This window comes from Trachurus trachurus, assembly GCF_905171665.1.
Source record: "Trachurus trachurus genome assembly, chromosome: 24".
Classification (NCBI taxonomy): Eukaryota; Metazoa; Chordata; class Actinopteri; order Carangiformes; family Carangidae; genus Trachurus; species Trachurus trachurus.
Window position 1 is genome coordinate 22,205,737 of NC_139910.1, and position 27,323 is coordinate 22,233,059.

General features: G+C 43.0%; 4 protein-coding genes across 5 annotated transcripts; 2 read left to right on the plus strand and 2 right to left on the minus strand.

Moving 5' to 3' along the window:
- Positions 1-109: 109 nt before the first annotated feature.
- Positions 110-4,720, minus strand: hsp90aa1.1 (heat shock protein 90, alpha (cytosolic), class A member 1, tandem duplicate 1). The gene is made up of 11 exons (XM_084000302.1): positions 4,489-4,720; positions 3,458-3,607; positions 2,945-3,311; positions 2,697-2,830; positions 2,274-2,579; positions 2,002-2,167; positions 1,679-1,869; positions 1,429-1,576; positions 1,055-1,323; positions 619-952; positions 110-530 (listed from the first exon to the last, which is right to left on the minus strand). The coding sequence occupies exons 2-11, from the start codon at positions 3,605-3,607 to the stop codon at positions 421-423; spliced, it is 2,175 nt and encodes a 724-aa protein (XP_083856428.1). The 5' UTR covers positions 4,489-4,720; the 3' UTR covers positions 110-420.
- A 2,172-nt stretch (positions 4,721-6,892) lies between these two features.
- On the plus strand, positions 6,893-14,594 carry wdr20b (WD repeat domain 20b). Its single transcript, XM_084000465.1, has 4 exons — positions 6,893-7,163; positions 9,711-9,893; positions 10,945-12,435; positions 12,733-14,594. Exons 1-4 carry the CDS (start codon positions 6,915-6,917, stop codon positions 12,787-12,789), a joined length of 1,980 nt encoding a protein of 659 aa, XP_083856591.1. The 5' UTR covers positions 6,893-6,914; the 3' UTR covers positions 12,790-14,594.
- A 4,980-nt stretch (positions 14,595-19,574) lies between these two features.
- Positions 19,575-23,418, minus strand: mgat2 (alpha-1,6-mannosyl-glycoprotein 2-beta-N-acetylglucosaminyltransferase). 2 transcript variants are annotated; one of them, XM_084001253.1, is made up of 2 exons: positions 23,001-23,418; positions 19,575-21,480 (listed from the first exon to the last, which is right to left on the minus strand). In XM_084001253.1, exon 2 carries the CDS (start codon positions 21,221-21,223, stop codon positions 19,814-19,816), a length of 1,410 nt encoding a protein of 469 aa, XP_083857379.1. In that variant the 5' UTR covers positions 21,224-21,480; positions 23,001-23,418; the 3' UTR covers positions 19,575-19,813. The 2 variants fall into 2 exon arrangements, with proteins under 2 accessions (XP_083857379.1, XP_083857380.1); XM_084001254.1 differs by having other exon boundaries at positions 22,925-23,418.
- Positions 23,419-24,051: 633 nt separating this feature from the next.
- Positions 24,052-25,231, plus strand: rps29 (ribosomal protein S29). Its single transcript, XM_084001256.1, has 3 exons — positions 24,052-24,208; positions 24,728-24,827; positions 25,122-25,231. Exons 1-3 carry the CDS (start codon positions 24,147-24,149, stop codon positions 25,128-25,130), a joined length of 171 nt encoding a protein of 56 aa, XP_083857382.1. The 5' UTR covers positions 24,052-24,146; the 3' UTR covers positions 25,131-25,231.
- The last annotated feature ends 2,092 nt before the right edge of the window (positions 25,232-27,323 follow it).

Sequence of the window (27,323 nt, forward strand, 5' to 3'; positions counted from 1 at the left end):
TTTCAGGCACCCCTGTTGTGAAAATCCCCCTTTCAACTATTATTCATATTTTGAAACTGAACAAAGTGTTGAAATTCAGCATGCAGTAGACTCAGAGACATCACACATCTTATTTGTGAATACATTTTATTACAAATTTGAATGTATTTCATAAAAAAATGAAGTAGCTACAAAAAGAGACATAGTAAGTCAAATTCCCATTGACCACATATTACTCTTAATGATTGTCAGTAGTTTCATAACCAGCTGATATAATGTAGACTAAACCACATTGTGGCCAGCATCAATTCCATCAATTAACTTGTACTGACCAGTTAATACTGCTTAAGAAATGAAAGGTGTGTTATAATGAAATTTGAAGAAGCGACATATCTTACAAAAATAAAAATTAAGAAAGCATGAAAGAGTCGACCGAGTACTTTAGTCAACTTCCTCCATTCTTGATGTGTCATCATCCCCTTCCAAGACTGGCATGTCTTCATCAGCAGGCTGAATGAGGTCTTCAACTGCGGAATCATCATCATCAATGCCTGTAGATGAGAGAGTATTAATTAGCAACCAAAGGTAATAAGCAGATAAATTCCTGTCCTGTCAGTAGTCAGGGGGAAAAAAACTTACCAAGACCCAGCTTGATCATTCTGTAGATGCGGTTTGAGTGGGTCTGAGGGTCATCCAGAGTAAATCCTGAGGAGAGCAGTGCAGTCTCGAACAGCAGGATGACCAGATCCTTCACAGCTTTATCGTTCTTGTCAGCCTCTGCCTTCTGCCTCAGGGTCTCCACAATGGGGTGGTCAGGGTTGATCTCAAGGTGCTTCTTGGCTGTCATGTAGCCCATGGTGGAGTTATCTCTCAGGGCCTGAGACTTCATGATCCTCTCCATGTTTGCTGTCCAGCCATAGGTGCTGGTGACAATGCAGCAGGGGGAGGAGACCAGGCGGTTGGAGACTGTGACCTGTGGATGAGAACAATAATTAATACAGTCACATTATCACCATAACATTATAGCATATTATGAATGGAATGCTAAAATAGATGATGACATTGTTTCTATTACCTTCTCAATCTTCTTGTCGAGGATGTCCTTCATGATCTTGCAAAGGTTCTCAAACTTATTTTTGAGCTCCTCCTGCTTCTTCTTGTCGTCATCGTCCTCAGGCAGCTCCAGGCCTTCCTTGGTGACTGAAACCAGGTTCTTGCCATCGTACTCCTTCAGCTGCTGGACACAGTACTCATCGATGGGCTCAATCATGTAAATGACCTCCAGGCCGGCTTTGCGAAGGCGCTCCACAAAGGCAGAGTTAGCGACCTGGTCTTTGGTCTCACCTGTGAAAAGGTCATTTAAATTTAGTACATTAAAGTATGTTAATTACTATATGATATGTGCGAGAACCTTTCCACAAAATAAGAAAAAAAGGATGAAAATCTAACCTGTGATGTAGTAGATGTGTTTCTGGTTGTCCTTCATGCGAGACACATATTCCTTCAGGGAAACCATCTCGTCTCCAGAGGCCGAGGTGTAGTAGCGCAGCATATCAGACAGCTTCTTCCTGTTCTGAGAATCCTCATGGATACCAAGCTAAAACACAAAATACTGTGTTACTAATGTGAAAAATAAACCTAATTAAGACATTCAACTGTTTCATTCGAAGGGCTAATGTATCCGGGTGGATCAAACTACCTTGATGTTCTTGGAGAACTGCTCGTAGCATTTCTTGTAGTTGTCCTTGTCCTCAGAAAGTTCAGTGAAAAGCTCCAGGCACTTCTTAACCAGGTTCTTGCGGATGACCTTCAGGATCTTGCTCTGCTGCAGCATCTCTCTGGAGATGTTCAAGGGCAGATCCTCAGAGTCCACCACACCCTTGATGAAATCTGGCAGAGTGGATAAAGACAACCTGGTCAGCATCTAGATTACTGTTTTAACAGATGTATTTTTCTTTAACTAGTATTGACTGATTATATGATTTATGAACAATCTTCACAAGCCAGTAATTCCACACTTACTGAGGTACTCTGGGATCAGCTCATCACAGTTGTCCATGATGAAGACTCTGCGCACATAAAGCTTAATGTTGTTCTTCTTCTTCTTGTTCTCAAAGAGGTCGAATGCAGCTCTTCTGGGCACAAAGAGCAAGGCACGGAATTCCAGCTGACCCTCCACTGAGAAGTGCTGCCAAGACGAGATATAGGTGTTAATTTATGAGCGCAAAAATATGATATTGTCCATAAAACTTTTGTGTCTGCTTATTGAATTGTCATCCGTCAATTTAGGTTACCTTAACAGCCAGGTGGTCCTCCCAGTCGTTGGTCAGACTCTTGTAGAATTCTCCGTACTCTTCATTGGTGATGTCGTCTGGGTTACGGGTCCAGATGGGCTTGGTCTTGTTAAGCTCCTGAGCATCTATGTACTTTTCCTTGACCTTCTTCTTCCTCTTGTTCTTGCCATCCTTGCTGTCCTCATCCTCATCAGAGCCAACATCCTCAATCTTTGGTTTGTCCTTGTCCTCAGCAGCATCTTTCTCAGCCTCCTCCTCCTTTTCTCCCTCCTCAAGGTCCACCTCCTTCTCCCTTGTCTTCTCCACCTTGAATGAATGCAAAAAGAACGGTGGTTTAGGATTGTTTTGTGTTCAACATTGTCACTGACATTGTCTTATTAGGTCTGTGATTCTAATTGTTAGTAGGCCTTCATAAGAACTTACATAAAGTGTAATAGGGTAGCCAATAAACTGTGAGTGCTTCTTCACAACTTCTTTGATGCGCTTCTCCTCACAGTATTCTGTCTGATCCTCCTTGAGGTGAAGGATCACTTTTGTGCCTCTGCCAATAGGCTCTCCTAAAAGGAACAATAAAATCAATGATGAGAGCAGTGCCAGGTAATGAGTCAAATTACATTCATCTTGCAAAGTGTTAAACAGAGTAATATATCATTGAGGGAAATGACATTTACCAGGATCAATCTTGACTGTGAATGAGCCTCCAGCAGCAGACTCCCAAATATACTGCTCGTCATCGTTGTGCTTGGTGATGACCGTCACCTTCTCTGCCACCAGGTAGGCGGAGTAGAAACCCACACCGAACTGACCGATCATAGAGATGTCAGCTCCGGCCTGCAGAGCCTCCATGAAAGCCTTGGTGCCAGATTTGGCGATTGTGCCCAGGTTGTTGATCAGGTCGGCCTTGGTCATGCCGATACCGGTGTCCATCAGGGTCAGGGTGCGAGCGTGCAGGTCGGGCCTGACTTCAATCTTCAGCTCCTTGCAGGACTCAAGCCTGGTGGGGTCTGTCAAGCTTTCATATCTGATTTTGTCCAAAGCCTGCCCAGAGGGAATAGGACAGTTGAAATAGTGGTGTTTGATCAAATCTTTGGGCTGCTATTATACTCAAGTGAATGGAAAAAACAGTCTCAGACTTTTGGACCCCACTGTATGGAGCAAAATGGTGAAGTTCTGATTTTACTTACATCTGAGGAGTTGGAGATGAGCTCTCTGAGGAAGATCTCTTTGTTTGAGTAGAAGGTATTGATGATAAGAGACATAAGCTGAGCAATCTCAGCCTGGAAGGCAAAGGTCTCCAATTCCTCCTCCATAACGTGTCCGGCGTTCTCAGGCATCTAAAGGAATGCAAACAGTATATTATGTTTCCTAAAATCTGATTCTGGGTTCATTATTAACGTTCCTTAAGTTTAACATATCCATTCTCTTAAATAAACTTGTTATTTATGTGCTATACATCTTGGAAGCCCCCCCTCTCTCCTTGCTACAGTCAGCCTCATGGTTTGGGGGGTGGGGGGTAGGGGGGAGCAATTGCTGATGCTAGATGACCACATGTTCCATCTGTCAACCAAAGACGTGGTAGAAATGGGTGGAGCTCTGATGCTTTTCCCAACCCCCATCAGCCTCAACATGTGTCATTTAACACCTTTATCTTCAAGGAAGGAGTGCTGGCCTCCACTTCAAAGATAGAGAAACAAAATTCTCTTTTGGTCTCTAACTATAGACCAGCAAGAGTCTTGCATCTATTTTCATGACTGAGGTATATCAGTAGAATTCTGCATAAGCAGCTCTGCCCTGTCGTAACATTTATTTAAATCCAAAGTGACATAAATTAATTTAGTTAAATGTTGTATAAATGCTCCATTTGATAGTTTGTGTCTTTTCCTTAATAACTGCACTAAGATGCAAATGTGCTGCATCTGCTCTTTGTGCCAGCTGGTTTTCCTGCCCATGCGCCATTGCTCTCATACTCAGGGTCACCCTGCTTGCCATGTGCTCCTTGCATGCTCCGATCATAAAAGAGACTTCTGGTAAAGCATCAACTTTTTGTTTCACCCTAAAACTAATACCAAACTGTCGGCTACTTGACTTTATGTTTCTTCGCATCTGTTCCTGCCATTTAAGCACCTAATGAACTATTCCATTTCCATTCATTATTTTTGCAATTTTCATTTGGAATGACCACAGCTCTATTTGGTTTTAAAGAGTCCAGTCTTACCTTGAGATTTGTCGTCAGTCACTTCTTGTAGATAGAAATCAGATATACCACTGAGCTTCTCTTCTTGAAGAGATCCAAATGTGTCTCGCCACTCCTAGGGGCAGTAAGTCTCCTTTGGTGTGTTCAAGTGAGTACCTTTTGACTCTATGCAGACCCCGTGACATGCCGGTGTCTTTTTATACTAAAGGGGTGGTTTCTCGAAGCTCCCATTCAGAAGCTTCTAGAAGATACGTTCACAGCAGTAAGGGGGGGGGGGGGTGCTGGGGGGTGGTTAGTGAGACACCAGAGCCCTAAAGTTGATGTGCCCTTATAGGGCTGCAGAGTCACAAGGAGTGCCTGTCACTCACAACAAGAGCTGTCCTGATAGCTTGTCTGGCTGGTAAGCTCCGTACCCCCCCTGAAAGCGTCACAGCTGTGCATTGCCTTTGCTATCAGCTGTTGTCGTGTAGCCGCACTGGACACACACCACAGCTCCTATGGACAGCAGGCTCATGTCTTTTTTAGGCATGCAAGATTGGGCTGAAACACAAAAGGTTTTCATCTAAGCAGCACAGGCCGCAGCTCGTGTGCTGCATTTGTCAAGGAAGTTGAGATGCAGATGAAGATGCTGCTCAGATTATCCGTGTCTGCTTGGATTGATGTCACACTTTTAAATACAATTAACATTAGAATAAACTTGATCATGATAAAACAAAGAATTCTTTGCATGATGCCAGTGTCCAAGGAATTGTCCGTAGCTTTTAGTCGTATCTCCTAGCTTTCATCTTTGGATGGAGTTTACAAATCAGCCATCTAATGATGTTCAAAAAGTTTGAGGACCACAGTTGCAAAAGCATTTCATGTCATCGCTACAAATTGAAGGTTATTTGGTGTAATATTGAGCTGGCCTTATAGTCATATGACCACATACAAATATAGAATAATATTGAAATAAAAGTTAAGGCCCTATAGTCTGGGGACATGGGACTTATGAATTTTAAATTGATTTTAAGATGTAGCCTACTGACTGACAGTTATAATGAAGCTAACACTGGATCATGCTTGAAGCCATTTCTTGAAAGCGGAAATGGACTGTTCACTCTTTATATGGCTTGCAGTAGCCTACAACTGTGAAGACATAAGGGCATCTCAATATAGGATCAGTCTGAACTAAATGTAACTGTGACTGTGAGTTTTGTGTTTTTTACTGCCATAATAAGTCAAAAGAGAATCCTAACACATCCTCTGACATGTTAATAGGGGTCCCAGGGGATTCTAATATAGAGGGAATATAACACATTATATTCTATAATTATATTCATACAGGAAATAATAATTACATATTATTGGATTTTTAAAAATTTGGAAAACCTACAGTCTGTTGATGAAACTATGAATCATGTGAGAGAGGAAGAGACAAAGGAGAGATGCACACACTATCTTATGCCAGATTTACCTACTGAAAAGTAAATTCACTTTCATTCGCCCTCCATTAAACTAAGAATATATCAAAGAGAACCTACAAAATATTTTTTTCAATTTGGGACAACACTGTGAACACAGCATTGTATAAGTTAAAAACACTAGAATCCTCTGGACCAGTCTGCATGCCAATGTCTTCAGTTAGCCAGAGGATGGCAGTGTATTACACTTGCTGTTACGTAATCCAAATGTTTCCAGCTGATAGCAGACACTACTAGAGGCTGCTGTCTATGTTGAGAAACATGGAGAACTGTCGCAATCACTGTAAGATGATATTTTCTAACAGAATGCCAGATACCTCATATTTCAAAGAGTGTGCCAGATTAAGATGCTGTGTCCATGTTTATGTGTTCTGAGCAGGATTCGGAGATGGCTAAATTGAAAAGTCCATGGTGTATATGCTCTGATGGGTCTTACTTGAGTAATTTAATTACATCAAAGTCCAGTGGGTTCTGTCTACCAGAGCTTTGTATCTTGTATCACTGTAGTAGTTTTATTCAACTATAGTCTATTAAGAGGACTAATGGTTCTCTGTGCTGTCACTTCAGTTTTATTTCTTAGCATAAATAAAAATAGATTTCTATACCCAGTGTTGCTTTGCTCCTGCTCCTTGCCTAGTGGCAACTTTTTGTTTGCATTTTCTATACATCTGGAATTGTATGTGGCACTTCAACTAGGCCTTTATCAATAGCCTATTTGTTTATTTTATGTTATATACTTGTTTTTTCTTAATAAGGACCTGCGTTAAATAAGTGCATTTTGTCTGTAAGGTAAATTGAGTGTATAATTACCGTATATTAGGCGTGGTTGATCGTGATTGAACAGTTCCAACGTTTTGTTATTCTAATTTTGCCTCACATGACTTTATATTCCTATGTACGCATGGCTGCCGGACTTCAACGGTTGGACGCATGCGCTGTCCGTAACATCCGGGAATCGGACAAGGATGAACGCCAATTTCCAAGATGGCGGCGGAGGGAGGAGGGAAGGAGATGAACGAAATTAAAACTCAATTCACCACACGAGAAGGCGTCTACAAACTCCTCACTCACTCCGAATACAGCCGCCCGAACAGGGTGCCTTTCAACTCGCAGGGCTCCAATCCCGTCAAGGTCTCCTTCGTCAATGTAAACGACCAGTCCGGCAACGGCGACAGGATCTGTTTCAATGTGGGCCGGGAACTGTACTTTTATATCTACAAAGGCGTGAGAAAGGTAAACAATATCGACCGGAGCGACGGAGCCCGCGCTGCCCGGGAGTAGCACTCTGCTCCGGCGTCTCGAAACGCGTCGCACCGTGACTGTCAACTCTCTGGGCTTCTGTCATTGAAGTGCGCAGGTTGTCAAGACAAGGCCATGTTAGCAGACCTAGCTAAGTTAAGAGCTAATTAGCATCCCCGGCTAACATCGCCACAGTTGTTGTTTTTGTCTGTATGAGTCGTGTGCGATTCAGAGGCGTCCGGTTTTTTGAGTTCTCGGTCTGTGACAAGCCGTGACATGGGATTTTTTCCAGTGCGGTGGGTAGCGTGTGAAAAGGCTTGTCGTGTCACGTCTCAGGATGCGTTTGTTTATCCCCGGTCTTTACATGGTAAACCTCTAGGCTATACCAGTGACAAGTTGTCAACAGTGATCACCAGTAGTGTCAACTGTTGTGCTCCAGTTAACAAAAGTGTTCACAATGTAGTGCTGCTGCTGTTGTGTGAGCGGGGTGTGTTTGCTGTTTGTGATGTAATTATGTGTATATACGGTAGGCTACTCTAGTGTCAGGGTTTGGATGTGATGCAATGTGATCCACTGTGTGGTTTGTACACAGTGGTGATGTCATTGCAGCATAGCCACGTTAGGTCTTGTTTAGCAGGCTTAGTGAGAGTGGCGGTGCTGATCATGAATGTGATGAGGTGTGTATCCCTGAAGTGGAGGGGCGAGACTGCTGTTCTTTGAGATGCAACCCTACAGAGCAGGAGGGATCATAGGATTAGAAGCAGAAGAAGTGGTTTTACATGTGTCTTTCTGTCCACCTTCAATCAAAACAACCAGTATTTTAAAGAAAATGTTCATATACCCATATTTAAAGAAAATAAAAATACTAGACATAAGGAAACACCTGCTTTAATAATCATATTAGGTATTGTTATGAACTTTATACAAGTTTGTCTATATTGTTAGGGTTAGAGTAATAACCTATGATTCAATTGTGATTGTATAGGCAACAGAATAGTATGGTGCATGTGTCCTGGCTGTTATCAATTCCGACATGCACGCACACACACACACTACTAGACACATTAAAATAAGCAGTAGTTTAGGATTCAGTTTGTTGCAATGCTTAAACACTTCAACATGTGGAAGAGGGCTAATTTGTCAATGTGATTTTTTAATTCTTCAATATTGGACTGACACTTTCACATAGCAACATGCAAATAGACAATCTGGCCTCATCCTTGGCTTATTGCTTATATTATCCTCTTCAGGATCTGGGCTGAACTGAAGTCAGCACAGCACCTGTTGCCCACTGAATCACTTATTCTTGAGCAATTTTACCTTAAATAGTAGTCCAAGCAGAAAGGCTTTATTTTGAGGTATTGTGGGCTTCAATTCTGATGATAACAAGAGTTCAGCAAATCAGTCGTATAACATGTTGGCATATAATATGTAAGTGTGAGCCACAGCCCCGTATAAACAGGAGCAAAGTAAATTCCTGTTGCATTTTGATCATGCTCTGGCCAGCCATCCAGTGGATTAGGAAAAAACTTGCATGTCAACCTCTGACCAAGGGGTTAAACAGCCAGTGTTGCAATTCAAAGAAAAACCTGTTTTACCTGAACTGCCCCTGACTAGAATTTCCTAAAACTATGTGCACATCTCAACAGGAAGTGCTAAGGCAGTGATGAACTGACCAGCCAGTTAAATGACTAATTGGGAAGGACTGCAAGTGTAATTTTTTTTAGATGTTAGTGTTCTTACCACAGCGTCTGATATTAGAAAATAATTTCCGCCTCCCAGATGACCTACAGAATATAAACAGTTGTACAAAGAGCCAGTAGTGAGGAGGACGCAGCTTGTTTAATTACTCAGATTTAATTACTGCTGTGTGGATTTTCAATGTGCAGTTCTCTGGCAGCATGCCATTTACTTCTAACTTGAGTCAACAGAGAAAACCAAGGAATGCCTTTAATTAGTGCAGTGAGCCCAGTCCCAGCACCCACAGCACACTGACAGGCACACTGAGGGCCGGTAAAGAAACGTATGAGGAGGACAGCAGTGTTTCTGCTAGTGCAGTCTGACTATGACAGATGTATCTGTTGTCTGTGTTTGAGACAGAGAGAGAGAGAAAAGAGAGAAAAGCAAGGAACGGCTGAGTGAATTGATGTGCTGCTCACAGCTCTACAATGAAATAATTGAGATAGGAATAAAATAGAAAATCAATACATGGCGGTCAGTGTTGATATTGTGGTGGACAACCACAAATAAATCAGTGTGTGGGAAGCTCTGATTAAATTTGCAGGCTTGGTGTTTTTTACTATGACTGAAGTATAAATGGATGGAGTGCATGTCAGGCTTTGGAGAAAAGATGTAAGGCAAACTGATAAGTGTGGAGTTGTGCGGTTAAGTTTTAGAGGTCACCTTGGAGCAAGTAAGATTTTTCCATGGCTGTTGCTATAAATAAAATAAAATACATCCATGTTTCAAAATGCACTAATCTGTGTGTGTGTGTGTGTGTGTGTGTGTGTGTGTGTGTGTGTGTTTTTGGCATGGTTCTAGGCTGCTGATCTTAGTAAGCCCATAGACAAGAGGATATACAAAGGAACGCAGCCCACATGTCATGATTTCAACCCACTCACAGCGACGGCAGAGAGCGTCTCCCTGCTGGTGGGCTTCTCGGCGGGCCAGGTGCAGCTCATAGACCCCATAAAGAAGGAAACCAGCAAACTCTTCAATGAAGAGGTGGGTTCAAGTTTGGAGATATTCTACTGGAGAAAACTGTTGCATTGTATTTATGTCATTACATCAAAAATCACTTATTAACAGGGGTGCACATAACTTTTTTAGGGAGTTACCGTACTCACATGAGTACCAGCAGATAGTGTTTGGTACTCGAGCCATATGGATCGTGCCGATGACAGGTACTGTGACCACATCATCACACCGTAGAGACGCTGCCTCTCACTGGTTACCTGTGAGTTTTAGAAGTGATTTAAAGATCTTGCTGCTCATTTTTAAAGCCTCAACGGTCAGGTTCCTGCCTATACATCTGTGACATGTTAAAATCTTATGAGCCTGACCACGGAGCAGCCTGAGATCTTCCAGCAGGGCCCTGGAGGTACCTGATCTCAGGCAGGCAGTATTCTACTTGTTTAAACTCACTTTTATCGTGTGGCCTATTGTTTTTTTTTACTGATTCTGTTTATTAATTGTTGTGACTCTTTTAGCTTTTTATTCTATATTCCTGCATTTTAATGTTATTATAATTATATTTATTGATAAGCACCTTGTAACTTTTTGAAAGGTGCTCTATAAATAAAATTATTATTATTAGGCTATTATTATGTCTGGGGCTAGGCTTGTGCCAATCGGCAACCCGATCCTCTACTGGCAAATGAGACGATTGAAGGTGGTTTCTTTTGTGTTATAAAACACACACACGCTGCTACAGCTGTGCAGCGCCACATCCACTGTTCTCTTGATCAGCTGATCAGCGCTCAGATGAAGTTAGATCTTCACATCTTCAACTCTCTTTGTACAAAGTGCAGCCAAACACCAGGCTAATGAGAGAGGAACAGCAGAGCTCTCCTCTGACAATGGGAGAGCGCAGCGCTGTCCTTTTTTTTTTTTGCAACTGTCACGTACACAAAAGCGTGTGGTGACACATGATTTTTGTTGCTCATGCGTACCTGCGTACCAGTTATGTGCACCCCTGGTTATTAAAGCAGTGGAGTATTCGGCTGACCAATCTCTCTTCTCCCTCTGGTGTCTTTGTCTGTCCATCTCCCCCCAGAGACTTATAGACAAGTCAAGAGTGACGTGTGTGCGATGGGTTCCTGGTTCAGAGAGCCTGTTCCTGGTGGCTCACTCCAGCGGCAGCATGTACCTGTACAACGTGGAGAACACCTGCGGCACCACGGCGCCTCACTACCAGCTCCTCAAACAGGGTGAAAACTACGCCGTGCACACGTGCAAGAGCAAGTCGGCCCGCAACCCGCTGCTACGCTGGACGGTGGGCGAAGGCTCGCTCAACGAGTTCGCCTTCTCCCCCGACGGCAAGTTCCTGGCGTGCGCCAGCCAGGACGGCTTCCTGCGGGTGTTCGGCTTCGACGCGGCGGAGCTGCACGGTACGATGAAGAGTTACTTCGGCGGCCTGCTGTGCCTGTGCTGGAGCCCCGACGGACGCTACATCGTGGCGGGAGGGGAGGACGACCTGGTGACGGTGTGGTCGTTCTCGGACTGCAGGGTGATCGCGCGCGGGCACGGCCACAAGTCGTGGGTGAGCGTGGTGGCGTTCGACCACTGCACCACCAGCGTGGAGGACGGCGACCCGCCCGCCGAGTTCAGCGGCAGCGACGAGGACTTCCACGAGCAGATTCACTTCGGCGCCGGCCGGGACAGAGCCAACAGCGCCCACTCCCGGCTCTCGAAGAGGAACTCCACGGACAGTAGGCCCGTTAGCGTGACCTACAGATTCGGCTCGGTGGGCCAGGACACCCAGCTGTGTCTGTGGGACCTCACAGAGGACATTCTCTTCCCCCACCTCCCGTTGTCGCGCACTAGGACTCACACTAATGTTATGAGCGCCACGAGCCCTCCAGCCACTGGACAAACTACTACTACTACTACTGTATCCACCACCACCACCACCACCACTACGACTCCCAGCGGCACCAACGGTAAAGACAATGTGAGCAACAGCAGCTCCGGCGGCAACACGGCCAACTCCCTCCCCGGCACCCTGCCTCGGTCCAACAGCTTGCCACACTCCTCCAACCCAGCGGGGGGCGGCGGCGGCGGTGGCGGCGGTGGCGGCGGTGGCGGCGGTGGCGGCAGCAGCACCACCCCCACCCCCAACAGCCACACGGGCAACAACAACAGCAGCAGCGGCGGCAGCAACAGCGGCCCCGCCAAGGGCAACAGCATCATCGACAGCGCCTTCATCGCCACCGGGGTCAGCAAGTTCGCGACGCTGTCGTTGCACGACTCGCGCAAGGAGCGCCACGAGAAGGACCACAAACGGAACCACAGCATGGGCCACATCAGCAGCAAGAGCAGCGACAAGCTCAACCAGCTCAGCTCGGCGCGGACGGCCAAGGCCGACGCCGCCAAGACGCTGGGCACGGCGCTGTGCCCGCGCATGGACGAGGTGCCGCTGCTGGAGCCGCTGGTGTGCAAGAAGATCGCTCACGAGAGACTGACTGTGTTAATCTTCCTTGAGGACTGTCTGGTAACAGCCTGTCAGGAGGGTTTCGTTTGCACATGGGCTAGGCCCGGGAAAGTGGTGAGTGACAGGCCTTTCGAGGATACTGTCATGTGACGCCTCTTCACTTACACTACGTCTAGCTACAGCTGCATTCAGAGGCTGTTAAAGCTGCCGCGTGCAGGCCAGAGCTTTTTTTTGGTTATTTCCATTCCAGATTTTAACACTACAAACCCTCAGCATTCACACCAGTCACAGTACGAGCAGATCTCACTCGGACAGTAAACCTCATGGCCTCACTATTCTGCTTCTTTTATAGCATTCACGTTACACTTGTATTTTTTTTTTTATCAATGTGTGTTATCTGTCTCTCCACAGGGATTGCTATCATCTCAAAACAACCCAGCCAACTCCCCCAGTGGAACAGTAGTATAGCCCCAGTGCTGGCGCTGCTAATGACAGCTCCATGCAACAGAGACGGGGATGACCAAGGCCAAGGCCCTGCAGCGCTTCTTCACACACTGTCACACACCACACGACCTCCAGTGTCACCTTCATTCTCATCACTACAGCCACCCAGAACGCTCTCTTTTTTTGTGTTAACCGCTCATGCTTAGATAAGCGACGTTGGCCAAGCCAGGGTTTAGAAACTTGACCCCCTTTTGTGTGGAGGGGGCGAATAAAAAAAAACAAAAAAAAGGGTGCTACTGGAAAGGAAGCGGGCAAGCTTTAAATCATCCAGGAGGTTTACGGGAAGGGTTGACTGACTCACTATTACATCCCTGGTCATATCAAGTCACGTCTAGTCTGAAAATGACAAAACTGTTGTACCCGATCCTTTGTGCCTGTAGTTCTTCAAAGACTAGACACGGTGTAAGCATTGTGGTAACGCCTCAACCTGACCTTCTGTGTGGGTTTAATTCGGTCACACTCTCTGCATTTTGTTTCATCTAATATATTCACAAAGAAAGGGAATAAAATGAGGGATTGTTTTAGAGCAGCAGCATATCCCCCCCAATGCCAAGTCTTTGATTTTCTTTTTCGTTCTTTTTTAACCTCCTGGGCGATCCCTCGTGCAGCCACATTCCTTAAACACCTGCTCAAGAGAGACTGAAGCTTTTTACTTACTTTACAAATTATGTCAATCAGAGTTATCACACTTTAAAGTGAATTTTGCACAGATTTCCTTTCATTCTTGTTTTTCACATTTTTTTTTTTTTTCTTTTTAAACGTGACGGTGGAACACAAGCGAAATATTTTGAAGACAGCTTTGGAAGCACTTGGGGAAATGGCGTGTTATTGCCTACTGTCTCAACGCTGGACGCTGCAATCATAGTTTTTTATATGGAAAAAAAATTGTTTGCACTTAATAGTTTGTTAGAGGAGAATGGCTTTACATTTTTGGAGTGTGTAAGGACACCTTGATAAGGTTGGAATATAAATAGAATTAAAAAACCTTTGTATCTATTGAACATTTATTTTAATATTGTTTCAGATTAAACAGGCTCTGTATTATATGTAAATATTGTACTTCAATGATTTATGGGTGAAATGATCATTACATTAGTTGAAAGATCCTCATTTCGGAAAATAGTGATATTTCTAATACAGAAAATCTATACCTAATATTAAAATGAATCTTGAATATGCAGGTGAAAATGTTTTCTTTTCTGTTGTACATAAAGAGAATTCAGGTGTATTTTTTATTAATGAAACGTTTGGTATAGGAGATCTATGAAATCCTCTTATCTAACAGGTAGTGCTGAATGCTAAGCTAGCCTGTCGCTGCAGATTCCTTTTACAACATAGGCAGGTAGGCGCAGACGCAGCGGTCTAATTCAGCCATCTCTCCGAGCTCAGGTAAACCACAGGAAGACTAACGCTGGCATAGCCCCCCAAACCCCCCCACCCCACCCCACCCCTTTCCTCCTCGCCCGTTAGCACTAGTCCCATCCATCAACATGCGTGTGAATTCACTTTAACTAACAAATAAGACTGACGACTTATGTTCCGCAGACAGGGCTGAAATCTGTGACTCCTGTTATTGTGAGTAATAATCACTGAACTGATGCTGAACTTGTGAACAAACTTTTGACACTGTGTTCAATACCATCTGGCTAATGTCAGAACTTGATGGTGGTGTGCGTGCTTGAGGTGCGGGTGTTTTTTCCAAGCGCCCACAAAAGGAAAGAGTGAGGATTTTAACAGTGGGAGCCTTTTCCTCCATGTGACGCCTATTAAAACAGCTTTGACAGACTTCATGCTCCATTTGTGTGGATTCTTTTAGTGTCTTTTCAGCGCGCACCACATGATGCCACATGTGCATGTGAGGACACGAAATTGTTGCTGTGCCACTGTGTAATTACACTCCTATCACTCCACTGGCAGTCACACAGTAGGTTGGTACTTCCATTAACCTTTAGCACAAATGTTGGTATCAAAACACTTAACCTGTGATTTGATCCATGAGGATGTGGGAAGGCTGCACATGAAACATGACAAAACAAAATGACTGATCCAAATTCATTACATCACTGCGTTGCCAGTTCACACTTAAACACATTCAAATTGTGGGCATGGAAACCAAGCGCATTGCATACTGTCATCAATTACATGCATGACAATGGGCCTCTGTGCAGACAGGTAAAAACACAAATTTGCAAAACAAAAACACTGAATGCTTTTTGCATCTCATGTGAGCATAAGCTTTTTATATGTGACTTTTAGTTTTTGTCTTTCTTGTCATTTTCCATCCTTCTGCCTTTTTTGTTGTTGTTGTTTTCTGTCATCGTGTCCACAGGTGCAGCCTAATTCTCAGGTGTTGTTGTTGCTGGGGAAACCGGGGCTGGGGCTCCAATAGTTCACATAGGATATACAATATGCATCCTGTTGACTTGGGAGTGCACACAAGGGAGTGAACATGGAAGATCATCAGATGGATCTGGATTCACATGTGCATCACAGTTCAAGACAATGTTAGTCCAGGTAAATACGTTTTTACGGTAACCACATTTCTGCATAATTGTTTTTAATGTGTTTTTTTCTTTCTTTCTTTCTTTGCTAAGAAGTGTTTGCAAAGTTATTAACAGACCCAGCACACAGGTGTTGGGCTCATTAAACCATCAGTCCATGCTGGAGAGTGTCCAACCAAAATCCATAAACCAAACATGAGAGGTGAAGCTGGTGGACGTATAGTTGCCCTTAAAGTTGGAATAATTTTGTTTTCAGACACATTCTTCTTTTTATTCCTATTATAAAAGTTAATTGTGGTTTAATTTTCACATTGATATGTTTGGAAGAGATTGAGCAATAATGTTTTGAGAAGATGCACTTCTCTAGAATAAATCACATTATCGCAATCATTCTATGAGAAGACGTTAAAAAATATTTTATTCCAACTTTATGGGCAACTGTGGATGTTGTATTCTGTGAGATCAACAAAATGTAAAAAAAAAAAAAAAAAAAGTGAAAGTGTCATTAGCACAGCCTTATGTTGAGGTCTAATGTGGGAACACATTGTGGTGTACCATGTGCATGAGCTTTTAAAGGTGACAACACTGTCCGCAACTGATTGCAATGTTGTGTTGTGCTCCATCTTCACTGTAGGCCAATTAAAATCAATAGAACTTATTTTCATTATAAACAGCTTATAACTTCCTGAGGTCGTGTTGTACTTTAAGGTTTCTGACTTTACTCCATATTTACAGTTTCTATCTTCTCCATGTAGCCTACTCACCACCACAGGGCATGTTAGTGTTGCTGTTGGCCAGTAGGGGGCAGTGTCATTCAGACAAATGAGAGCTTGAGAACAGCTTCCAACCATGAAGTCAAATTGTCTCTGATAACATGATCTATCACTTCATCAAACAGAGGAAACATTGTCTATATATGTACATCCTATTGTCTTTGTTTTTCCCCCCTCACAAATGTATTCCTACAACTTCCCCCTACTTACTTCATATATACTTAATACTCCTAGTGGGGGGAATAAAATTGCTCCTCCATAATTTATGAGTCACTTTTAGAAGAAATACGAGCACTCAGAGCCATTAGAGCAGCAGCCTGTGGCATCAGTGTGAGGGAGGGGGGGAGGGGTGATCAGCAGAGGCCTGATCATCCTGTCAGGGTGTCAATCACCACATGAAGGGCTCTGACTGACTGTCTGATCTCCCCTGGGCTGCTGCTGGCATCCGTGCTAAGCAGATATCAGTCAGGGATTGGCTCTGAGTGATGTCTTATATGTAGACATGACACCCACGATAACACAGTGCATGTTCTATTATTGTCTGTTCCCTAAACTACCATTTTCCAACCACATTTTATTCATTTTAGAAAACCCCAACCAAGCATTCTCTCCATCTCAGCATCCATTTGAATAGCAATCAAAACACTGTGGCGAACACTAAGAGCTTGGAACGGCTAGATTTATCTTGCATCCACAGGGAAATAGGTCCCACTTGATAGGAATTCAATAGATTGAAAGAGAGTCCCATTGGTTTTGTAGGGTTCTGCTTTGCTCATCCCCTCAGTGTGATGCACTTCCCTCCACTGCATGCCTCCACATATTGACCCAGAGTTTTGTTTACCTAGCAATGTGCGCAAAGGCTATGAATGATTAATAGAGTCTCTCAGAGGCGTAAGCAAGCATTTGGATGCATCGCAAGAACTTGTCGGGTTAAGATAATGGTTGGAGAGAATTAATATGTACAATTAAGTTTGTAAAGAGACATACAGTACGTGCACTTTTTTTTTAGTTATGTCAGTGATGGATTTCCTCTGAACAAATAGCATTAGTAAGATTACATGAATAATCAAATTAACCCAGTTTTTCAGTCCAAACTTCCACAGGGTGTTTTTTATTCAGGCCATAGTGAGATCAGAAATAAAGCAAGTAGCGATAACTATCATGCTCAGTTAAATCAAAGACTGGAATTCAAGCTCCTGGCAAACTGGGGTGTTTGGACACCAGTTTGTAGGTAATTTACTGCCCAGCACCACGGTGCACGTACATAGAAACATTTAGATTAGACATTTAGATATTTGCCTGAGAAATAGTGATGGGATAAAAACAGGCACATGCTATTAGGATGCAGAACCTAGTCCTAATAATAACCTCTTTAACTCTTTAGCTCTGTTTTTGGTATCCACTACTAAATAAGATATCAGGCTGTGTCCACCGAATGCACCACTGCTGTGTCTGTCTGCTATCTTGCTTACAGGAAGCTAGAGGAAGTGAACTAAAGCAAGCTGCAGGACAAGGAGTAGATGATAATTCCCTGTGGCTACGTCAATACGAGCAGCAACTGTCACATTACACAAAGTCATTTGAATCAGTAAATATAGCTGCTTTAACAGGAAGTTAACAGGAAAAGTCAGGTCCAGGTTATTGGAAAACACGTCAAAGCAGCTGTTGTATGTTTGATTATATAATCAGGCTATCTTTGTAACTCCGCTTGCCGTCTGAAAAATTTGAGAACTAGTCATTGCCAAGTCAGGCTTCAGAATTTACTCCCAATGAAAAATTTATTTCAACTGCACGCTCCAGTAGGTTATTATTCCAGGCCTGTGTGCTGGCAGAGAGGCAGGAAAATCAACACTTCCAACACTTCAAGTAATAAAGAGAAATGAATAAACTTATGACCCATCACAAGTGAATATGTAAATTATAACAGACTGTAAGCTTCTGTTTCCACTCAGCTTTGTTCAGGCTGGCTGTTTAAGATTATGATAGTGCCAGTATTTCTTTGGTTTATATTGAATTTATTACAGACATTGAAGTTCTGATTTAATTCCTCGTTTTTGTTTTCTTTATCTGTTCCACTGGTTAAGCTGTTCTCCTGCCTCAGTCTAAAAAGGTGCTCTACAGCTAAAATACTTACTGATAAATTGACAGAACATGGTATCTGACCCATCAAAACAAGTCAGAACGAAGCAGAGAGCTCTCACTGGCGACAGCACATTACAGCGGTGAAGGCTCCAGCATCAGTTAACCATTAGTCACCAAGAATCAAGAGCACAATGTCACATCCCCCTGTTCTCAGTTCTATTCTGAGCCGTGTCCCTTGAGGTGCGGGCCCAATTACTGGGTTTCTACCATGGGAGCAGCTGCACAATTTGCAAGTCACATGACCTGAGCACAGCAGTCCCAGCATCACATGTCTTCACACTGCATTAGGAAATAAAAGTTCACAAATGGGAGACAAAACAAGGCGTCTTACCCTGCAGGTATTGTCTGTCATAGAGGAAGCTTTGTTAAGCTTCAGCGCCTTAACTCTCTTTACATTTGTCTTAGTATGCTGAGGATCTATGCCTTACATTAAGCAAGTCATATTTAATTCATGCAATGTTTGGGAATTTTACATTTAGAGCAGAGTCTTTGAGAAGCTTCCAGCTGTCTGCCTGAGGATGTATTTAATATGAACTGGATGCGGAGTCCAGTCAGCAGTAACTTTGCAGTTATTCAGGACTTTTAACAGTGTGCAGAACCAATTGTTAAACATTGCCAGAGGGGGGGTGGGGTGGGGAATCAATGCGGCTTCAGAGAAGCCACCAAGCTGGGGCCTTAGCGGAAACCATCGATACTGAGCTGTGGTCTAAGCACTTAAAATGTAAATGCATCTTCAACAACAGCAACAACACGAACGAGAGGGTTGCGTCAGTGTCTTGGGATCTCTCCAGGTGCATTGTGTGCATTTATGTGGAATCAGAATCTCTGAACAAAGACACAGTGTAGGTGAAATATAAAGCTGGACAGTGATGGAATAAAATGCTTCGCCCTGCACTATCTGCATTTACTGTGTAGATTAAGAAACACTAGTTTCATTCACTTGCCCCATGATGTCAGCACCACTGGTCTGTTTATTAATGCTGTGCACCTTTCTGCAGTCGCAGGGCTAACAAGACTCTTGGTGAGCTCTAGAAACCTGTTGAGGAGAAGCTAAGTGGGAGATTATTTAAATGGAACAAGGTGTCTCAAAGGATCTCTTTTGATCTCAGCAAATTTGTGCGATATAAATAACTTCAAATTAATTATGCATGCACAGTGGGATTGCAAAGTCCACAGATTCACCAAATTTGTGACTGCCCCAATGAGCGCTCGCCTGCTCCTTCCAATTTACCACGATTTAGAGAGGTTCTACATTTTTGGTAACTTAATGTAACCACACAGATTTTTAATTTGAAATCCTTGTTAGAGAAAACACAACAATATATTGTTTAGTATATTATTGTTAATTACAACTTACAAAACAAAGCAGACTTGCCAGGAATCACTTAAATAATTCAATGTAAAGACATTTTTCTGTTAAAGAAGCCAAAAATCCAACATTCGTCTTTATTTGGAACAGTCCAATAAAACAGGCAATATGAAGAATAGTCCATAAAGATTTACTTTTAAAAGGCTTTTTTTCTTTATAGAGGATGCAAAAGAGACAATAATATATAATAGTAGCAATTAAGGTCACTGTAATCGAACATAACTCTTGCAGAGTTCATGGTCCCTGATATCTCCCCAGCCCCCATTTTTTACATGTGGGGCCACCCCTCCGACACCGTTGGCAGGCAGTCTCTTTGTTATCAGGAGGTTCTTTGGGAACAGTTGGTTCCCACTGCTTTGTAGGATGTTCTCTATCTTGGTTTTCTGGCTGATCGGCGAGCAAGACGATTTCTTGTGGTGCATGCCACAGTCTCCGGCGTGGAAAACCCGTGGCGCCTCGCTGACCATGACCTTCCAGTAGGACGGCAGGCAGGTCACAGTCAGGTGTTGCAAGGACCAGTCCCAGTTGTAGTCGTCGTAAGTGCAAAATGTGTCGGTGCACTGAAACAGCTTCTGGTATGTCTCTCTGCTCAGAGCCATCCCCATGTTGTGCTCAGTGGACTTCCAGGCCTTCACCTCCACCTTGTTTGCTTTGCTGGAGTAGCCAATGTGGCTGTAGCTCCCCAGCGAGAGGATGTCACAGTCTGTGCACTGCTCCCTTTTGAGAGCTGACATCAACTTTAAGAGATGGATAAAGTCCGGAGACATGAAGTGATCCTCCTCGATCAGCAGGACCAGACCCTTGTGGTCCTTCAGAACCCGGACCCTGTCCCATACAAAGTGCAGCTTCCACCACCAGTGGTGCTTGGTCTGGGAGAACTTGGCCTCGCGATAGTGGCCGAATGAGTCGGGGTACTCTGCGTTGATGCATCCCAGCTTTAAGGCGTCTTTTTTGGGAATGTCTCTGGGGCAGTCCCTGGGATCATTTCCAGGGAACTCCTGGGGGTACAGCTGGATGCTGAAGGGGAAGAAAATCTGCAGGACTTGACAGAAGTCCACAGAGGCCACCACTTTATTTATATCAGGAGACCAGTAATCATGGCTGAATATCAGCAGTATGCTCTCCACACCTCTCACCTTCCGCAAACTGTCCACTAACAGCTTAAGGTAGTCTGGTCGGTTATGAACCTGAACCACCACAACCAGATCATCCTTCTGCCGCGAGGTCTTAAACTTCTCCTCATTTCTTACCGTCTGGTCAAAATTTAGCTGGAAGACGATGCCACGGTAAACTAAAGTGGTGTTATCCACCTCTGGCTTGGTTATCTTCTCTTTATCCTTTGCTTTTTCTGGATGTGTGTCATTTGCTTGTATAACAGGGGGTGGAACAGGTGCCCGGCTGACTGCAGGTGTGGCTTGCACCTGGATATGGTTGTTGATGCTGCTGCTGCTACTGCTGCTGATGCTGTTGCTCTTCTTCACAATCTCCACTTCCTTGGGGAATGATCCAGTGTCGTTCTTTTTCTGCCTTCCGCTGCTCCAGAAAGCTAGGCCACAGATAACAACCACCAGAGTCAGTATCACCACCTTCCTCTTGTAGATTCGGAATCTCATGATAGGGGGTCAGCCTCTTGCGAAGGGAGAGAAGTTGATTGTAGAGAAACAAAAAGCACGGGTTTGCAGTTGTGATGGTGTGCTTTGCACAGGAAGCGAGCCTGAATCAAAAAGAAGCTGCAATGAGGCTAATTGTTGGCAAAATGAACTGTTGCTGTAAACATGGATCCCACTGGAATGTCATTGGTGGTGGATGAATATTCCATAAGGCATGACGGGTGCTGGGAGGCAACAGTGTTGCAGTGTGCATGAACCACCTAGATGAAAAATAAACCAGAAAATAAGCTTAGGGCTGAGCAATACGGTTAAAATGATTATCAAATGTCAAGAGGAATACTTTCCAAATAGGCAGCATATCACAATATGGCAAATACATGCAAAATCAAATAGAAAGTGATCAAAATGATGTCCATGGCAGCGACTCACCACACTAAAATGAGACTGAACATTTAATGTGTAAAAATAAAGTGATGCTTTAATTTTCCAACAGTGGTTTGATAAAATAATCTTGAATCATAAGTATATGCTAACTGCTGCTGAGGTCAAGATTCAACTCTCACTTATACTAAAGTTTTCACCCTAAACATATTAAGATTGTGGACTAATATACAAGATGGTGCAACAGGAAGTGTTTATTTTAAATATAGCTTGCCCTTAGTAATTAACTTTGAGAGCAGAAACGTGCAGGATGATAACACCATTAGATTACTGAACGAGAAAAACAAAAACAAAATCCATTGTCTTATTGGGAGTACATTCACAATCATTACTAATTTAGTTCCACAAACCAATCCAGGGGTCTCTACAAAGCAGTTTCACTAAAACCACTAATACAGTTAAATAGTGAACTTATCTGTGTCCTTTCTACACTCTGCCTTGATATATCAATGCTGATTACAGCTCAATACTTGATGTTCCTCTGCATTAATCGCTGTCCCTAACTGCATTGTACATATTGATTTGCTTTTTCTGCTCGGATCTGCTGAGCAAACCTCCATCTTTTATTTGTTATTAAATCAGCGGTCTCTCCGTCCTCCTACCTGACCCCATTGGACGATCACTGCTCAGCTGAACGGCCAGTGTGACACCACTGCCCGGGGTAGGCATTTGACACTAACTGAACCGAGGTCTGTGATGATATTAATTAGGCTACTTCATTTCCGGTTCTACTGTTAAAAACTCAACAAAAAAGGATTTAACGACACCAGTAAATATGTATTTAAACATAGTAATATTTGATATAGTCTATGTAGGTAGATTAAGTGGATGATAAATGCATAAGCATTCCTTTACAAAATGTATGCCCCTATACGGAGTTCCGTCCATCAAGTGAAAGGTTTGTTCTGCAGCTGTTTTAATCCACATTGATCCCTGTACCGTTAAAAGACCCGTTAACTCTAACGGTCTGCCTCTACCGTGTTTCCTTCCTGTTGTAAATATGCGCTGTTTCACTTGGAGCCTTAACGTTACACGGTTAGTTTTTCTGTCCTGAATTGGCCGCTGTCTCACACACACCGAGCCAGGCACGGCTTTAATCGATATTAATACGAGCTGCTGTTGCTGTTATGTCGCCGAACCGAGGTGAAATGACTCTGGGAAACAAACAGTTGTCGACGTCGTGTCAGTTTCGGTTCTTAAACGACAACGAGCGTCCAGAAAAACGCTAGCTTTTTAAGTTAGCTTCTTGAGCTAGCAACTTACAGGCTGCCCGTCCACCACCGCCAATCTCCAAACAGCGTCCATGACGAACCAGAACAAACACAGCCACACTAGTTACCTAACACCGGAGAAGCCGTGCGGTCCTGTCGGAGGGAAACGTCAGTACGGCGGTCTCCCGGTCCCGTTCTCCTCCATACCTTCCAGCAGAATGCATGGAAATCAGCTAGCTGGAGAAACCCCAAATACGGAACTACTGCCTGCCCCTGCCTCTGTCCCACAATGCATCGGTCCAGCGGGGGGCACCCGAGACACCCTAAATATCATAATGTATCTATAATGCTGCTTACTGCTGGCCTGGCTCAGCACGACCTGAAACGCCTTTACTATACCTTTAAGTAACTCACATGACTCGAACAAGGCTTAAAATACACATTTATTAATTCAGTATCATTGTTGTTGTACAGAAACAACTGTAATTTAAATACAATTAAAAATGTAACATTGTTTTATATGACTATCTGACTTATTGCTGTGTAAGAAAATATATCCCAATAAAATACAAATGATAGATAGATAGATAGATAGATAGATAGATAGATAGATAGATAGATAGATAGATAGATAGATAGATAGATAGATAGATAGCTTTATTTATCCCTTAAGAAAATTAATCTTCATCATCTTTCCAGTCATTCCACAGTCACACATAGGTATGCACACCACCAGAACCGCTCCATTCTGCAGCACAGTGAAAGGAGACCATTGCTACAGCAGCTTTTCTGTCTTTTTCTATATTAAGTATTTAAACGGATTAAATATTCTCACATTTAATCTGTCTGAAATGTGTAGCCATGCACACAGTTTTGTCTTTTTTCCTCCAAATTAGTTTCTCAGAAAATGTCAATCACACATAGTTCAAATTAGGCCTATAGTGATTTGAATTTACGAAAAAAATATTTTTCCCATACTCAGCTTGCAGCCTGCCTTTTGATTATTCAGTTAACCCAATTTTCCTAATCATCACTGATCGTGTTAAACCTAAACCCTCTTTAGTTATCCAGTCCAGAGCGCTCTGATCCAGTCTATGGTGCGCACTGGGTGTGGCGCCCCCTGCAGGCTGTCCTGTTGCATTGCTGCACGTCTCTCCGCCGCTGAGGGGCGCTGCTTCACAACTTCACAACCGGAAACACTCCCAGTCGGACGCTTCATTGGCGCACGCGCGGCCTTCTTTCTTCCTTTCCGACACTCGACTGAGAGAGACAAGATGGGCCATCAGCAGCTCTACTGGAGTCACCCCAGAAAATTCGGACAGGGATCCAGATCCTGGTCAGTCCCGCTCTTAATGTGTCTATTATCGACATTTGAGCAGTAACGAGTCGATTTAAGCGATTTTAGGGTTCGTGGTGGTTGATAATTCACCAACAGTCGTGCACCGCATGGGAGCCGACCGTGAGCTAATATGGCGGTGGAGGGTGCGGATGCGCTGTGCTAGTGTAACGTTAACAGCAGCACTGTTTAGCACGGTTAGCTGCCGTATTGCTCTTGACACTAAACTGTTCGTATTTGATTAAAATAAATTGTGCTGCACTGTAACATACTCATGTTGTCTATGTGAATGTGGCAGAAAACACTATAAGCCCGCCAGTTTTAGAACTAAAATACGGTGAGCTAGGCTAGGATTAGCCGTGATGCAAAGAGAAAGGCTTGCCTGTGATAACCGGTGAAGACTTCATGCTGTCTCCCGGCATTGTACTTTTTATGAATGGATGAATTACAGCCATCTTTTACTATATCACTTCAGAAACTGAAAGTAATCATGTGCTCTCCTTTTTGTTTTTATTCCAGCCGGGTATGCTCGAACAGACACGGTCTGATCCGTAAATACGGACTCAACATGTGCCGCCAGTGCTTCAGGCAGTACGCTAAAGACATCGGCTTCGTGAAGGTAAATACTGTTGTCAATTGTCAACTTAATTCATTAGTGTATTTGACTACTACAAAGTAATCCGCAGTGTTGGTAATGTGTTTTGTTGTAACGGGTCTGAAAGACTCTGCAAACAGTTAAGCAAACCATCACAACATGGCACTGTTGCTTATCTAGAAAATAAACTCTTATTAGGCAGAGTGTAACACAGTAACGGCCTTATTGATAACTCACTCGTGCCTGTCAAGTTGTGGGGAAAATCTAAACATTGCCTTTTGAATATAACTAATGACTTGATGTCTTTTTTGCACACAGCTGGACTAGATGTCTTGTGCTGACAAGTCTTCAGATGAAGATCTCTGGAAGACCAGCCAAGATGGGATGATTCAGCACTGCTAATAAATGTGTTTTTTTGTCCAAGTTAACTGTTTTTTGTGTGTTCATTTATACTGTTCTCTATGCAAATGCTGGGAAGGATTGTTTGGAAATATGCAGGAAAGATGGCAATTGAAAGCTAAGATGGAAACATCACCATTTAAATATAGTTAATGCTATTAGTTATGGAGATTTGTGAGCCATTACACTAAAATATTAGACTAATGCACAAACATTCTGTGCTGTAAAATTTGGTATGCAACAATTTGGGTGTAACTCTTAAACGGTTACCTTTTACCTTACTTTACCACAGCTGTTCTTTGATTTTTTTTTTTTTTTTGAAGAAATCCATTTGAAACGTGCACTTTGATCCATGCCAAATCTACAATGTATATTTAGCTGTTTTTTGAACTGGTTTAACAAACAAGTTCTAAAGTTGTTCACATTGTTCAATGGTGTAGTGCACACAAAGCCTGAAGTGTCGATGGTGCACAAAACTAACATCGCTTGCAATGTACACAAAGGATGCCACTTAAATATTCAAATTACATTACAAACCACTTAAATCGGGTCACATTTGCACATTCTTCATCACCTATTTTTTGTTTATGGAGTTTCATTTTAGTGTCTTTGATATGAACACAAATGCAATTTTTAGCCACTGAACGTAAAAGTCCTTTTTAAAAACTTGGTATCAACACAAATGTAATTAAGGACAGCAATTCATTTGGACATGTCAGTGTAACATCACATTTACAAAGTGCTTTCGTTGACGAGTTAAAAGCAAAACCCCATTTTTATGGTCCAAGCACTTTGAAGGTACTGAGTCCACATGGGGAGGTGATGGTTGATAGGTCAAACATAAGTTCATATGTGGTTTTGTAAGTTAATTAACAGCCCTCAACCAAATAAGTGTTACAAATGAAGTCTCTAGTTTGATGGTGTAATTTGTGACCAAGTGGTCAAAGTTATTAAGAATTAATGAGACATTGGCTGAGCTGCTTGGCAAGAAATTATAGAGCAATTGGTCATGTAGCAGATTACATCATAACAAACAGCAAAACATTGAAGAGTAATTGATATTTGGCAGTTGCAAAGATTTTGATTTCCAAATCAAAATCTGTTCACAAATAACCATGTGGCCCTGCCCTCCCTTACGGAACTAGAATTTGTAGCATGCTGAGACATTGGCCTTGTTCACAATTAATGAAATCTCCTCTAGTGTGGCTAATTGCACACTTCCTTGTGACTTTGGTTACCAAACTTTGAAGTATTGAGTAAGCCCAGCAGCAGCAGCAGGACACCCTGGCAGGTGGACTTCAGTGCAGATCCATATATAGACTTTGGCCAGGGTTTACTAAAGAAACTCTTTTTTTATGTCTTCTGGCTTTAACACAGAGGGTTAAATGTGAAGCACTAGGTGGCAGCAACACTTCACATTCACAATTCCAGGCCAGCGACAATGGGGAACATTTCACAATAGCATCTACAAATCCTATTTCTGCATTCAGATATTCTTAAGCATTCATCATATGAAGATAAACATCCACTTTACCCTTTCTCTATAATTATGAAGCTTAGTTTAAGGTCTTCTTGGCCTTTTACTGTAGTTTAAGTCAGGCAGGCTGATGAGAAGGACCTCTTAACACAGATTGAAAGAGCACTGAAAATACTTTACCACGGTAGATGGGCTGTTCCTTTGATTTTTTTTAAGAAATCCATTTGAAACGTGCACTTTGATCCATGCCAAATCTACAATGTATATTTAGATCATGCCTTGAGCTTTGATGATTTATCAGCCGGAGGTCTGGCATTGGCCCTATTTAATCCAAGGCAACAAATAAATTACGTTTGGCAAAGTCCTGTTTATCATAAATAACAGATCTCTGTGCTCAGCAGGATCGAGATCAATCCTTCACAATCACATTCGGGCAATTAGGATACGGCATAAAAACAAAAAAAAAAGTAAGATTACAGCAAAGTGTGGGGTGTATGAACGCAGGCCTACAATCTGGGCACGATAACAGGCTGTATAGAAGTGATAAGATGTATGAAGCGGGGTTGGAAGTGTGCAAAATTAGACCGGCAGTATAGACACAGAAAATCTGATATGAGAAAATGCAGTAGCAATGAATGAAGTGA

Excerpts from the sequence above, each read along its gene's own strand:
- hsp90aa1.1 (XM_084000302.1), bottom strand. The coding sequence starts at position 3,607 with ATGCCTGAGAACGCCGGACACGTTATGGAGGAGGAATTGGAGACCTTT. Across the intron at positions 3,312-3,457 it reads TCATCTCCAACTCCTCAGAT|GCTTTGGACAAAATCAGATA; the intron begins GTAAGTAAAATC and ends CCCTCTGGGCAG. Across the intron at positions 1,870-2,001 it reads GCTGATCCCAGAGTACCTCA|ATTTCATCAAGGGTGTGGTG; the intron begins GTAAGTGTGGAA and ends CCACTCTGCCAG.
- wdr20b (XM_084000465.1), top strand. The coding sequence starts at position 6,915 with ATGGCGGCGGAGGGAGGAGGGAAGGAGATGAACGAAATTAAAACTCAA. Across the intron at positions 7,164-9,710 it reads TCTACAAAGGCGTGAGAAAG|GCTGCTGATCTTAGTAAGCC; the intron begins GTAAACAATATC and ends GCATGGTTCTAG. Across the intron at positions 12,436-12,732 it reads GGGCTAGGCCCGGGAAAGTG|GGATTGCTATCATCTCAAAA; the intron begins GTGAGTGACAGG and ends GTCTCTCCACAG.
- mgat2 (XM_084001253.1), bottom strand. The coding sequence starts at position 21,223 with ATGAGATTCCGAATCTACAAGAGGAAGGTGGTGATACTGACTCTGGTG.
- rps29 (XM_084001256.1), top strand. The coding sequence starts at position 24,147 with ATGGGCCATCAGCAGCTCTACTGGAGTCACCCCAGAAAATTCGGACAG. Across the intron at positions 24,209-24,727 it reads GGACAGGGATCCAGATCCTG|CCGGGTATGCTCGAACAGAC; the intron begins GTCAGTCCCGCT and ends TTTTTATTCCAG.